This window comes from Leopardus geoffroyi, chromosome D1 (genome assembly GCF_018350155.1).
Source record: "Leopardus geoffroyi isolate Oge1 chromosome D1, O.geoffroyi_Oge1_pat1.0, whole genome shotgun sequence".
Taxonomy (NCBI): Eukaryota; Metazoa; Chordata; class Mammalia; order Carnivora; family Felidae; genus Leopardus; species Leopardus geoffroyi.
Window position 1 is genome coordinate 72750102 of NC_059329.1, and position 15811 is coordinate 72765912.

At 34.8% G+C, this 15811-nt stretch overlaps 1 protein-coding gene across 20 annotated transcripts in view; it reads right to left on the reverse strand.

Annotated features, from left to right (window-relative positions):
• The window catches only part of SOX6 (SRY-box transcription factor 6), a 619662-nt gene that overhangs the window by 336958 nt on the left and 266893 nt on the right, over positions 1-15811 (reverse strand). For all 20 annotated transcript variants that reach the window (XM_045484620.1, XM_045484628.1, XM_045484622.1 and 17 more), the window contains one exon: positions 2155-2362. In XM_045484620.1, the coding sequence (XP_045340576.1) occupies positions 2155-2362 (208 nt within the window). The remainder of the gene's footprint in view (positions 1-2154; positions 2363-15811) is intronic.

Sequence of the window (15811 nt, forward strand, 5' to 3'; positions counted from 1 at the left end):
GATTTGTAGAATGTGTAAGTTTGAAGAACCTACTTTTATCACTACATATTTATATTTAATATACACATTAATACACACTAAAAAATGCCTGGTTTTCTGATGCCTAAAGTGTATATAGTTTATATACTGAAAACAAATTTCAGTAAAGCACATAAAAATATTCTTTGATAGTAGGAATATAGTGAGTGATAAAGTACTCTTAAATGAGAGGTCTCATCTTGCAAATGCCTCTCTTGTATCAAACCTTTGACACACAGTAATAAGGAGGAAGAACGGAAAACTAACCATGACTTGCAAGATAAAAATTATTTTAAATTCTCCAGGAGTCCACACCAAAAAAAATCATCACAAATCAATTTCTTTATTTTTACATTAAAGAGTTCTCTAAAGTATCTTGAAACCCTCTTTCTTATGGAACTAAAACCATCTTTTTGGTAAATCATAATTAAAAATAATCTAGCAATCTCAATCAGACATTATTGATCTGACAGCCTCAATCATTCTAGAACATAACCAAGTAGGGGAAATAAAGTGTCTGAGCAGGGAGAAGCCCATGCACTAAAAATCATGTATATTACCCAGAATCTCTAAGCAACTCACCCAGATATATATATGTATATTTTACACATGGTCCAGCGGTCATGATCATATATTTTCATAATTTATAAATGAAAAATGAAAGAAATTAGAAATTTTTCACAACAAAGCAAAAAGTAATAGCGTGAAACCTGTTATTGAAAAAGGAGAAACCAACACACACACACACACACACACACACACACACACACACACATGTATGCACCGAAAAAAATATCTATATCAAGCAGACACAAGCATTCCAAAGTTTCATAATTACAGAGAAATAACCATAAGGCCAAACAGTCCTAATTATCTCAATGATCTCTAGGGGCATCATTACATTATAGCATGATAAAATAATTGACATTTATAATATGACAATCATCACAATACCCCAAGTTTATGTAGTTTACTGTTCATAAGAGACTTCTATATTCATTATTATAGTTAATTCTCAAAATTTTTGAGTTTCCAAGTCAAGTATTAGTACCATCCCAAATTTTACATTTTGTGGCTCAGGGAGACTGAAGAATTAATGCAGGGTCACGTAATTGTTAGATTGGAGTCCATAGTCTATTGCATCATGATCCCGAGTCATCAAAAAGCATTGACATTTGTGCCATATAATCTGGTTGGTAAGTTAGGTAATACTTTTTAGAAACTCCTTTTGTGTTGATGTGATGGACACATCCGCAAAAATTGATTTGAAACTTTTAAACTTTTAAGCCGTTAGAGGAATAAAATTAAGTTATATGAAAAATTCCCTTATATCCCCATTTCTTGATAGTGTCACAGAAGTCTAAATTTAACTTATGATGTTAGCAATAAATACAGAACCATTAACTGCCCTACATTTCAAAGTCTAAAATCTATACATAAAGAATGAAAGGACACACATAAGTATAGCAGTCACTTACTTGATTTATTCAATTTAACAATATTATGATAGAGTCTTTTTTCATTTGTTTTTTAGGACCTACATGAACCTAAGTGGACTCTTGAGAGAGTGGAGAAGGTAGATGAGATGTGGGACGCTGCAACAGATGTCATGTGTCACAGCACTTCTCCCTTGAGCATTTAGCTTTCACGATATTAGAAACCTCAATTCTCAATTCTACAACATTTGAAGGTGAAAGAATAATATTTATAAATTTGTAATATTTATAAAAATGAGAAATAAATTAGTTTTTTGTTTGTTTTTTCCTTTTAAACAGTTGGTCTTTTCATAATAAAACACTATCCATTAAAAGGAAGTGAAGGAGAGAAATGAAAAATTAAGTTGCAGCTGCAAAAGTTCCCATACTACATCTTTTTCAAGGGTAAGGCTTGCAGTTAGTTTAAAACCTTAATTTGTTATCATAAGAACCAAATAAAATGCTCAAAGTTTAGAAAAATGGAGCTATCTGCTTAATACTTTCAATGGATCACAATCTGCCATCACCATGGTAACCTCTGAATAACTTTTTCCTAGCTAGTGCCAATTACGCACTGCTTTGGCCCTTGAAATCCCACTCATTTTTTAAAAGGCCTGGAATCTTTAAAAGAATAAAGCCCAACAGTTAAGTCCACACATACCCTCTTGTTCAGTCCGAGTCATTTCCTCAAGCTTCTTCTGTTTCAGTGTGTCCACCACATCGGCAAGGCTTCCTTTGCGGCGTTCTGGGGTTCCAAAAGTAACACTGGTCATTATCTCGCGGTCCCGACTCCCTTCGTCAGGCTTATGTGGTGAGGTAGAGGTATTTCGGAAGGAATATAGGGAACATAACTTATTATTCTCTGACTCCTAGAAAAACAAAATAAAATAAAACCATTAGAACATTTGTTTCTCTGCATATCGTTGGAGAAAAATCCCGAACTCAGAATGACAGCATATGAGGCTTAGATGAACAAATAATAGTAAGCTGTCTCTGCTTTAAAAATACTAAACATGAAAGAAGCAATTATCAAAAGAACTACCCTGAAATTGCAGATTCAAACTGTTTTTTTTATTAGAAACCAATCCAAGTGGTTCAAAAACTTCATTTTAATATGGACACTTTACTTATTCTTACACCTTTCATTTAAAATAGTTTGGACTCAATAATTATTAATTATTAAGCTGGACAAAGTTTTTCTTTCCATTGGCACTTTTGTTAAATGCTCTTCCCACAGCCTAAAAATATGTACATCACAATAACATTATCCTTGAATTTAGAACCAAAAGAGAAATTAGCTTCAATATCCAATATTAATTATTCAACAGAAAACATATAAAACATCTAAATCAGTGCCACAAAGTTAGCCAACCAGAATATTTTTGTGCACTAGGGTTTGAGCAGAATCTTTTTTTTTTTTTTTCCTAGCTACACAACTGTCAAAGTTACAAAAGCCTCATTCTATTCCTTATCTTCACCACTTGTATTTTAGCACATAGTCACACATATTTAAAAGTGGTTTACTTTTATGGTTTTTTTGTTTGGTTGGTTGTTTTTAAAAAGGCCGAGTCTGTTACAGAAATATTTGCACAAGAATTACTTCACAGTACAGAGAAGTTAGCTAACTGGTAAGAGGGTCAGATTCATCTGCAAGGAAAAAATGCAAATCTGAGACTGAAAATAATAAACACCTAAAAGTTTACAGGAAGAAAATGTTTTTATATCTCTCTAAATCAGAACTGAGTGTTGGAAACAACTATTATTTAGCCATCACCCATCAGTAACCTTACATTCACCTCATCTGTCTGAGCGTGGGTTTTCTCTTGCCCAACAAAAAACTATGTAAAGGAGCTAGTCTCTGTGATTCTCATCAGAAGCGTGGCAATTGTAATTGCTCCTATATCTCTCTCCTTCTTCACAAAGAAGCCCAGCAAGCTTTAAGAAGTAGAGGAAGAAATATGAGGCAAAAGTTACAGTAATAACTGGTACGGAAAGGGGGAGAAAAGGAAAATGGAGCGTAGAGAAGTAAGTTTCCATATAAATTAAATGAGATAACTATACTCAATAAATGCTAGGCATTTAGTATTTTTATCATTGTACAAGGTAGGAATAAAACTTATTTTCAGGGTTGTTGGGATTATTATTAAGTAACAATTACTTGCAATATGTCACTAGGCACTGACATAGGCAGTGGATAAAATCATCAATGACTTAAGTCATATAAGTCATCTTATACCAACCTTAGGAACAATGGAAAGGTGTGAATTTTACTATTTCTGGCCCTCACTTTTTAACTTTCTAAAACTTAAGGAATGATGGTCTCATGAATGGAGACCTATAGGCAATTCATCTGAGTAAAGTGGTACTAAGTCCAAACACTTATAATGAAGAGAGTACTGTTGGATAAAAGCCAATAATGCCAAGTTAGGAAAAAACAAAAAAACAAAAAACTTGACAAAAGATCTATAGTTTTGTTTTGTTTAGTTTTGCTTTTTTTTTTTTTAACTTTTAAGTAAGTTTTATTAAGGAAAAAAAAAGCTCAACTTATTATGTAATTTCCTAAAAACAAAACAGGTCCTAGGAAATTCAGTTTGAGGAAAGACGCCCAATGATATCTGTCGAGTCTTGCTGCATGTTACTGCAGCACAGCTGTGGAGGAGAGATTTGAGACAGTATTTGGTCTCAAAGCAATAGTCCTCAAACTTCAATGTTTAGAATTCCCTACAAGTATGTTAAAATGCAGATTCCCTCACCTCCCTCTATACTGCCAAGAGTAGGGCCCAGGCATGTGAAGTTTGATGAACATCCTAAGTGATTCTGATGTATAGGTCCTTTCATTCTCATTCCCTATGAAGGCAATAAAATAAATGTGCTTTGCCTTAATGTTATAATATGGATATAATTACGAACATTTTTAAGAAGGCCAGTTACTTGTGATTTTTAAAAATTACATAAAAGAGATTACTTCTCTTCTTTTGTTCTTTCTTGTGAAAACACCACTGTATTAACATGACTGAACAAATGAACATCACAAAAGCCAAGCATATGGGGCCTGAGTTAGCATTAGTTCTTTCAAAGACAATTTACTATAAATTTGTTTTCTCCCAACCTCAGTGGCATCAACAAGCCTAACAGTGAAGATCATTTTTGAAATATTATTTAAGAGAATCCCAGTCCCAACATAAGAAATAGAATAACATTGATTCAGATTATCTAAAGCATTTTTTTTTTGCTGGAAATGAATTAAATACAATACAATATTATATGCAGATGACTGAAAAACCACACAGTAGTACAAAAAAAAAATCATCAGGCAAAGTGTGTAGAAAACATAAGCAATTTTCACAAATTAGGAATATTTAATTAAGATGTTTCCATGTCTGAAGGGATAGAAAAGTAAATATTAAAAGCAAATAAAAAAAATCACACTTCCATGTGAAGTGATGGATTTTAACTAAACTTATTATGGTAATCATTTCACAATACATACATATATCAAATAATTACGTTGTACACTTTAATACAATGTTATTGTCAGTTATATCTCAATAAACTGGAAAAAACATATTAAAATAAATATTGCTCAGATTTTTCAGAAGTTGTTATTCAAAACTGATTGCTCAGCAGTGGCAATAAAAAGATGTTAAACTTAAATAGCCTTCTCATGGTACTGTGAATATATCAAATATATACATTTCTGAGCTTTTGTGCTTCATGTTCCTTTCCTCTAGAATGGCCCACATTCTCTTTGACTATTCACTCAACCCACTCCTCAAAGCTCAGATCAAACTGCATTTCATCCTTGAAGTCCTGCCTGACTATCCTGGGCCTCACTACCCTCCTACCCCCTGAAATACACATCGAAGCACTTAATCAGAACCACACAACTTAGCATTTAATAATATACTACAATAAATTATTCATTACTATTTTGCATGTATTAGTCATATTTGCAACTTAATTTTAACACTTGAAGGATTGGGGCCATGTCTCATGTTTCTTCAATATGCCCCCAGAGCATCCAACAAAATGTTAAGTACATCACCAGCTGCTGAACTTGAAACAACTCCTCACCAAATATGTCAAGAATAATAAAAAAAAATACTGGTAGGAGTAAAGATTTGTTCTAATAGTGACAGGATTGCTTATTTAAGCAAAATATTGAGAACTGAAACATTAAAAAAATAAAGGATTTATTTAATAAAAGATGACATAGCGACACAATGGAATACCACACAGCCATTAAAAACAATATTATATACGCTGAATATAGTGTTGTTTATAGTGATGAACCATTAGGGGCAACTTGCATATCCAGTTGTAGGGATCATTTGAGGGCATTATGGTTTGGTCCAGATGGTAGAATAATTTGATATTATTAAAAATCATATTTTTGCAGAAAATGTAGTGACATCAGGGAATATTCATAACGTATTGTTAGTAAAAAGCATGTTGGTGAGAAACACCAATATACATTTTTTTAGGAAAAGTTATGTACAGAAGAAAAGATGCCAGAATGTCCAACAAAATGTTAACAGTCCTCTGAGTATTGGGATAATAGGTAGTTTTAATTTTCTTTTTGAAGTCATCCATATTTTGCAAATATTCTATTATAAATACTATTTTTTTTCAACGTTTATTCATTTTTGGGACAGAGAGAGACAGAGCATGAATGGGGGAGGGGCAGAGAGAGAGGGAGACACAGAATCAGAAACAGGCTCCAGGCTCTGAGCCATCAGCCCAGGGCCTAACGCGGGGCTCGAACTCACGGACCGCGAGATCGTGACCTGGCTGAAGTCGGACGCCTAACCGACTGCGCCACCCAGGCGCCCCATAAATACTATTTTTAAAGAGAAAATAAATATTGTTGTCAAGGTTGAATACGAATACCAAAAAATGTTGTAGAAATAATTTATTTACAAATAAATATGTATTAAATGGGAAAAAAAGGATAATTGTAGTTAGATTAGTACATAACCTCAATTTTGTTGGATGTGTGCATAAGGGTAAACATGGCTACAAAACAAACAAACAAGACACTGGGAAGATATACACCAAAACATTTATAGTGATCTCTCAATGGCAATGAGATTACTGGTAATTTTTATTTCCTTTTGCTTTATGTGTTTTCTAACTTATCATTGATGAACACAGTTTATGTAATAAAGAAAAACAAAAATAATTTTATGAAGGGATTCTTGAAGGAAATATAAAATAGAATTTAAGAGAAAAAAATCAGTCTTCTTGAAGATATCTAGAGAGTTAGTATATTATAATTTCCCTGAATTTGAACCCAGAAAAATAATCAAGGCTCTCAAATAGTATTTTCTAATAAATTTAATTATTTAAAAAGGAATCCTTACAATCTAGATCCTTATCATTATTACCCATTGTTTCTCATTTGCCCTCAAAAGATGCACAAAATCAATCTATTTCCTCTTCTGTAAGTTAGAGTTGTTCAAATATCTTAAGGGAGGGATTGAATTAATAGTTCTTTTCTAGGTGACACTCCTCCAGTTTCTATACCCATTTCCCATCTGACATGATTACCAGACCCTTCATCATTCTCCTCTGATTCAATCGAGTCTCTAGATGTTGTTCTAAAAATGGGTTGCCAAGAACTGAATACCAAAGTTCCATATCTTCATTTGCAGCAAGAAGAAAAGTGACACTCAGAAGGTCATGTAGCTTCCTTCATGTCACACAGGTAGAACTGGCAGAACTAGTTTAAAACCCAAATGTAGGTTTTCTGACTCTAAATCCAGTGCTTTTCCCATTCCACAAGGCCATAATAAAGTCACTCTCAACAGTAAAAGATGCCACAATTCCAATAACACCTACCTTCTAAATATTTTTTTTTTACCTTGCATTGCCAGAGAGGAACTTTACCTAGAGACAGGAATTCCACTTTGTTATTAACCCTAATCTAAGAGTTACCAAGAAGTACCCTATATTAGTTATCTATTGTATAAAAATCACCCTAAGACAGGGCTTAAAACAATAATAATCATTTATTCTTTTTTTAATGGTTTCTGTGGATCAGGAATTTGGGAGCATCTGGGCTGGGTGATTCTGTCTCAAGATCTCCCATGAGGTTGCCAGTAAGTCAGTGGCTAAGGTTGGAGTCATCTCAAAGCTTCTTTATTCACAAATGGGAGCACTTCAAGAGTGTGGAGCTGGAAGCTGGGGTTTCTTGGACATCTTCCTCTATCTCTATGTGATCCCTTCATATGATCTTTCTCTCCAAGATTTTAGTTTCAGACTAGTTGGACTTGTTACATGGTAGTTCAGATTGCCAAGGGTGCATACCCCCACAAAGAGTCAGATGAAAGCTATATCACTATTTCTAACCTAGTCTGAAGAGTCATGCCATGTAACTGTCAGTGCAATCTATTCAATAGTAAGACACCAAAGCTGGCACATAGTCAAGAGGGTGGGACTTAGACTCTGCCTTTCTATGGGATGGAGTTAATATTATATCTTCAAATAGTTGCTGTAAGAAATGAATAGTATATAAAGTGCTCAGAACAATGATAACTACTCTTACTAAATTCAAACGCCCTTTGTCCAATAGTCTTGTGTTTCCATTTTTAATTCTGAAAATACAGTCATGATGACCACTGGCACCATTTTTAGGTTTTAATTTATTCTTGTTCATCTAAGTATAATAATAAATACTACATGACATTACTCTCTTCTATATCAATGCTCAAAAAATCACAAACTAATATAAAGTCATCCCAAACAAATTCCAAGACCTGACCCCTCACAAAACCCCAGTAACCTTAACATTGGTAATTAGCTTTTTCTAGGGATACTTTCTATCAATTCCCACTTAACCTAACTGCATATGGGTTATCTCCATTCTGTCCTGGAGCAGCTACAGTACACTACTGCTCTAATTCATCTGGGTTGCCAACTGCACCTTGACCAAGAATATGAAAGGGTAGTCATAACTGCAAACAGAGGAGAACTGTAGGCTGAGGTTGCAAAAGTCAGACAAGATGTCAGGAACCGAGACAAGCAAAGACCATAGGTCAGGAATGGAATCTTGCCCTACATAATGGAGTTGAAACCTACATACAAATGGAAGTCACTGGTGCTGGGAGAAATGATTAGGAAACAGCCTCTCTATGCAGCTGCATGAATCAACTTCCCTACCTGCTGCCCAACCTAACTGTAGGGACAGAATATTACCCTCTCTTACTCTTTCCTCCACCCACTAGCAAGGCTGAATTAAATGTGTCCAGTCTTATTGCACTCCTGTTGTCATTTTGTTTTTGTTTTTGTTTTCCATTTCAGTTATACTGCCTTTCCAATTACAGCTTTATCCTCATTCTAGTCTACCTGCCCCCCTCCCAGATAAGATTATTGGGATACCAAATTATAGGTTTGTCCCTGATTTCTGACAGCCTCCAGTCTACAGCAAGATTCTGTTTCCTTAAACCCTCTCAAATCATTCAAACAAAACCCAAATCCTACAAAATGTTCTTTTGAATACTTTCTTACTGAGGCATTCGATGATTCCCTGTGGTGTGTGTTCTCCCGACTGTAATGAGTAATAAAACCAATTTGTTCCATTACAGGTGTGTTCTTGGTAGTCTTTGACTGAAGGAAATTAATGGGATGCAATGTCTGTAAAGAAATTAAACACAGGGGCGCCTGGGTGGAGCAGTCGGTTAAGCGTCCGGCTTCAGCCAGGTCACGATCTCGCGGTCCGTGAGTTCGAGCCCCGCGTCGGGCTCTGGGCTGATGGCTCAGAGCCTGGAGCCTGTTTCCGATTCTGTGTCTCCCTCTCTCTCTGCCCCTCCCCCGTTCATGCTCTGTCTCTCTCTGTCCCAAAAATAAATAAACGTTGAAAAAAAAAATTAAAAAAAAAAAAAGAAATTAAACACAATAATAAAACCAACTAAAAGTTGGTGTACTACCAATTCAGCCATGTCAGTGATCAGTCTTCTCTGCCAGAACAGATGGCTCTACACCCTTCCTTTTGTATGCACTGCATTTTATATATTTTAAGTTTCAATTAAGCATTCAAGTTACATTACATATACACATGTATTTTAATATATTTTAATTAAGATATATATATCAAGATATATATATGTATATATATACACATATGTATGTATATGCGCTAGATACGTACTGCTTTTTCTGATTCCCCACTTCAAACGCTCTTTTTTGATGAGCCCAAAACTACCTGACAACTGTGCGGTATAAGACATATTCTACTACAGTATTATGGGGTGACTGACAGATAAAGCTTTACCTAATCTAGGTTCCAATAACTTCTTGCTAACAAAGGAACTGTAACCTTTTTAATATGCTGAAAACTAAATTGCTAACATTTATAGGTTCTTTCTCAGAGGAAGAAGTACATTTTTCTCTAATGTGACATATTTTAGGAAAAGCATTGGTTTAAGGAAGCTTAAATAAATGAAAATACTGAATTTGGTTCCAATTAACAGCAGGTTATTCTTGATAAAAGTATCATTAACTCTAAGAGTAAAACAAAGTTTTATTCTTTTTCTCTTTTATTAAAACTGATACTTGGGGGCACCTGGGCGTCTCAGTCTGTTAAGTGTATGACTCTTGATTTTGGCTCAGGTCATGATCTCATGGTTCATGGGTTCAGGCCTCACGATTTCAGCTCAGGTCATGATCTCATGGTTTGTGGGTTCGAGCCCCACGTTGGGCTCTGCGCTGGCAGTGCACAGCCTCCTTGGAATTCTCTGTGTCCCTTCCTCTCTCTCTGCCCCACTCTCACTCACTCATGCTGTCTTTCTCAAAATAAATAAACTTAAAAAAAACCTGAAACTTGGTAGAATATATTAGATTTATATAGCATTCTCAAAGTTGGCACAAAACCATGCCACCTTACACTATTATTATACTGTTTAATAATAATAAATTTATTCATTATTCATCAGAATATAAATTTATCAACACTATTTACTACAGTGTCATGATTCCTCAAGTCTAATAAATAAAAGCTATTGTTTTAAAGTGTTATTTTGATTCAAAGAAAAAAATCACAATACTAAGTTTTTTTAAATGTCCTCATCACCATGATATTTAATAAATGGAAATAAAATACAGAAAAAATACTAAATTCCCCAACTTGTCAAGACAAGCATATAGAAAAGCTTTGCCTCATCTATACATATCACCCTCACATATTGAATCAAAATCTCAAGATTCAAAGGTCCTTAAAAATCCAATTGCTCAATCCCACCTAAGATTCATACCCTGTGCAGAAAAAGGTGGTATAATAGTTAACAAAACATAGGCTCTCTGGGCCAGATTTTGCAGTTAAATCGCAATTTTTCCATCTACCTGCCATATAACACAGGTGAGTTAGTCAACCTCTCTGTGTCTTAATTTCCCCATCTATAAAATGGGAGTGATAACAGCAGTACAGAACCTATCTCATAGCATTGTTATGAAAAACAGATGAATTAATAAAAATAAAAACTCTTAGAACAGTGCTTGTAACATTGTAAGTGTTCATTAAATGGTGATGTTGGTGGTAGTGATGTTCACTGTTACAATATCTCTTACAAGTAATTTTTTTGGCCTCTCCTTAAACACCTCCATACCTCCCAAAGCAGTCCATTCCATCTGTGCAGGGTTGCCAAACATTCCTATTAGTAAGAATATTAACAAAAGAATATTATAGAATATTATTATATTAATGTTAATAAAATATTAATAATATTTCAACCTTTCTTATATCCCATGTAAACATTCAGAACGACAACATTTTAAAACACACAGCTATTATACTACCCTTATATCTTCTCTTTTTCTAGGCAAAACATCTCTGATTTCTTCCTCATAAGACATGGTTCAGCCATCCTGATCATTCTCCTTTGAGTGTGTTCTAATTTGTTTCTCCCGCTCTTAAATAGTAGTGCCCTGAACTGAATGTACTCAATATTCTAAACAACAGAGAATTAAGGCACACTACCACTACCTTAGAGACATCATACTTTAAACATCTAATGTCACGGGACAGGCAGCCCCAGAGATGAGAATATTTTATGATTTTTTGGTAATGGAACAGTAAGAAGATCTTTCAGGCACATGGGACAACATTCTATCAAGGTTCAGCTATTAGCTGATTTGTGTGCCTACCAACTCCAGACAGTTACTTTCGTCTGGCAATTCATTAGTATTCAAACTACCATATGACACTCAACTTAAACAACACTACCGGGCTAGGTTGAGTTGGCTAAGACAGTTTCAACTTTGAAGCCCAGAAAGTTAAAAGCAGCAAGAGACTTGGTGATTACAGCTCAAATCTTTCATTTTTGAGATGAGGAAATTGAAGTCCAAAGATATAAAGTGACTTCTGTAAGGTCACACAGCAAATTAGTGACAGAGATAAATAAGGCAATGTCTTTTCCTCTAAGTTATGTTTCCTCTAAATAATCTCAAGGAAAACACTTCCACTAAATCAAGAATTTTTGTTTATTTGCTTGCTTTTTACAATCTGAGGCTTTAGGGAATAAGGGGTGTGATTATGCAGAAGTTAGAGAAGTATAATCGGACAAGTTTTAACAGAGCAAGTTTCTTTGCATGGAGAGTCTCAAACAATTCCACAGAACTTTTCTTATGAGATAAATACTTACTCTAGTGTCAAGTCTATTGTCTTCATGGTGTCCTTTTCTGCAGTTGTTTTTCTCTTTCTTCCCCATTAAAGAGATACCAGTGCACTTATGAAAATAACTGTATTTTTTTTATATAGAATCACCAAAGCAGCTAGTATGCTTTAAATGAACCGAAGGCTATGGTAGATGCCTAAATTATACGTACATCACTGGATCCAGGTATCAGTAAGATCACCAGGAACCCATTTAGCTATCACCCAAATGAGGAATAATGAAGAGCCCTTTGAAATAGTGGACAAACCCAGACACCAGAATTTTGAAGCTGAAGCAAAGGAGGTGAAGTAAAAAACCTTCCTAACCTATACCCCAAACAGGCAAATAGCCTTAAAAATAGGAGAATCGGGGCACCAGGGACCTCTTGTATGACACTGGCTCAGAATTAACAGGGAAGAGAAGAGCTTGTAGTATGACACAAGTAATCTGTTGAAATGCCATTTAATCCAGCTTCTGGGAAACCTCCCCATAATTCAAGACAGAAACCTGGGCCATTGTAAGGGAAAGGGATCTGCAATCATTCAAGGGTATCAGAGTAGCTTCAGAAAAAATGAGATATTAAAACTTTGAGGAAAAAAGGTAAGGTAGTTGGGACTCACTAGGGAAAGGGTAGTAATTAAGCCCCCCGGAAACAAATATCGGTATAATAATTACCTATGTCTTGGTTGTCTATCTGAAAATGATGAGACTGAGGTCACATAAAAAATAGTTCAGCATATGCCCTTTATATCTGACAATTCTTTATATTAAAAAGGACCAGATCCCAATCAAGTCCTGTTAAATCCGTTTGTTACCTAACAGAGATCCTGCTCTATTAACAGTGAAGTCCTCCCATGGCCTCGTTTGTCCAGAGATGAACAACTAGAGAACAAACTGCTGCCTCTGTCATACACACTGAGACCTCACAACTGCTCTGGGGATTCCAACACCTCCTCTCTTCACTGGATCTTGTCCAGTGAGGGTCCCAATTTAGAGAATTATACCACAAAAGCCTTCAAATTTCATACATGTAAAGGATTAACAAGAAACTCTTGGTAACCCAGAAATTTTAAAATCACCTCTCCAGTTCTCTGATTTAAGCTTTTAACACACAGAACAAGTACAAAGAGACTAAAAATGATACCTCAGAGACTGTGTTGCTAATAAAACATCTATTCTATCTATCTGTATTTACATTTCCAGGAAAAGGGAAAGTAGGCACAAAAATGTCACCAATTTACCAGAAAGCAGGAAGTAGAGGTCTAATTCTGTCTTCAGATGCCCTCAATGTCTGGAAGCCTTACATTGCTATACCTGGGGGCAGCACACAACCTGGAATTGATGGCTCACCTACAGTCTTAGAGCCCAGGCTCTTTCTCGAGGGGCAGCCAGTAGGGAACATAGGCATGAATTTACATTTTTTTCTCTAATTTCCAAATACTCAAAAAACTCAGATTCAGGTCATTCCTTGCTTTATTGTGTGCATCCTCATGGATCCAAGGACAGTAGTCAAAAGGACAGCAAAACTCTATTCTTACTCACAATTTCAGAAAGCTAAAAAAAAAACTATAATCAACCCCTATACAAGATATGCCAGTATAAGAACAACAAAAAAAATGAGAGAGGTATGTTTGGTAGAAGCACACCGGGAACAAAATAATTTCAAAAACTGAAGGCCACATATTAACTCTGAATTCAGGAGCAAACTTTTCTGAATTTGTTTATGGATTACATTAGCTTAATCTTAGCTAACCCAGTCCTTCTGTAAAAAAGCTACTAAGTCACCACTAGAGCTAAACAAAAAATTCCTAAATAACAGTAATTGCCAAAAAAAAAATGTTCATTTTGTGTGTTTCAGGGTAAATGAATCTCTTCTATTATGCCACCATAATCTATTTATGCTTAAATGAGGGCACATTTCTTCCCAGAAGTTTGATGAACTTGAGAATATTGTATTCTAGGTACTCTCAGTACACCAGCAGTGAAAACAAATCAGAGTTAAATTATAATGAAAGCAAAAGTTTACAAAATAGTTCCCAATCATTTTATTAAATAAGGTTTCCCATTTTCTGGGATGGTAATGAAATATAAAGAAGATAAATGAAATGTATAAATATTCATTTCTAATTTTTACCTGATTGTAAAATTTTATTAGCAAAGGTTTATAATTTATACTTTGGATTTGAGAATGTGGTTTACACAGAGATATATTATTGAACTCAATTTGCATCACCTAGAAAAATAATGCCTAGAGGTCATGAGAATGCAGTAATACCAAAATAATACTTAAAAGGTTAATAATATAAAAAAATAAGTGTCATCACATTGAAAGGTATATTAACAAAAGCAATAATGGCTTGAAGTTGTTCTTCTTTTAAAAGGTTACATTTCTCTTGGAAAGCAAGGAAAACTTCTTATTGCAGAGGACAATCAAACAGTGGGATAATTTGCATATCAAGATAATTAAGGCACATTCATTAGCAGTGTTCAAGAAAGATTGGGTATGTTCATGTAAGGAACAGAGTAGGCTCTTTCCTGCTTAATGCAGGTGGTTTGACTCAATAATCAAAAAGAGCCCTTTCAATCTCATCTCCAAATGATTCATTATGGTAAAGTTGCCTTTATGGAAAGCAACCCTATCCAAATTAGTGTGAGAAGGTAGAACAGGAGGAGTGAAAATACAATCCCAGCTTCCTCCTTCCAAAGCAAAATGCTCCCTATCACAAGTACTACCATCCTATTCAAACTGATATAGAAGGACCTGAAGATTCATATCTCATTCTAATCATGAAAAGTTCAAATTAGTCATGGAAAAGACTGCATGCTATATAATATATACATTGCTCTCTACAACACGTTGCTTAGAAGCCTTATAGGAATGCACAGATTTCATTATTCCCGTTATCATACTGCATTAGAGTGATGTATCCCAATCATCACTAGGCAAGAAGGAATTCTGTACAAGAAAGTGTACATTAATCAGAACCACTTATATAGACTGTGGAGTTCTGCTTTAATCAGAAAATTACTGGTGTCTTGAGATCAGCTTCCATTGATTAATACTGATCAATTTGATAAAAAGTCTATCCAAAAAAAAAAAAGAAAAAAGATAGTCTACTGTATTCAAATGTCATTTGGATCCATCGAGAAAATAAAGCTATCTAGAACAGGCCTGGCTCAATCAGGTTGATTTGCTACACTAGATTATCCTAGATTTTCTATTAATAATCAAGTCTTATTTTAAACAATTATTGAAAAGTGACCTTTCCTAAGTGCTTGAAATGCTAAAGAACCCAAACTATACTTTGGTCATGAAGGAATATTTGCATATGTATAGTCAACAGGAAAAAAACAAACCACAGGAGCAGCCTTGGCATCACAATGACGTGTACACTAGCAGCATATTGGTGAAAGAAATGAAAACAAAATATTTTTGAGGCATAAAGATATCACATAAAAATGAAGCAAATTAGGGGAATATTGGTTGAATCCCAGAAAAGATAATCCTTATGAACATGAAGGAATGCTGTAAACTGTAAGTGAATGCCAGTAATGGAGTTTGTTAAGAGATTCACATTATAGTCAGTGCTCTGCAAACTCCAGCCACTGGCTCATATACAGCCTAAAAGATTAAAATAAAAATAAACATGGCATATCTTGTCTCCTTGA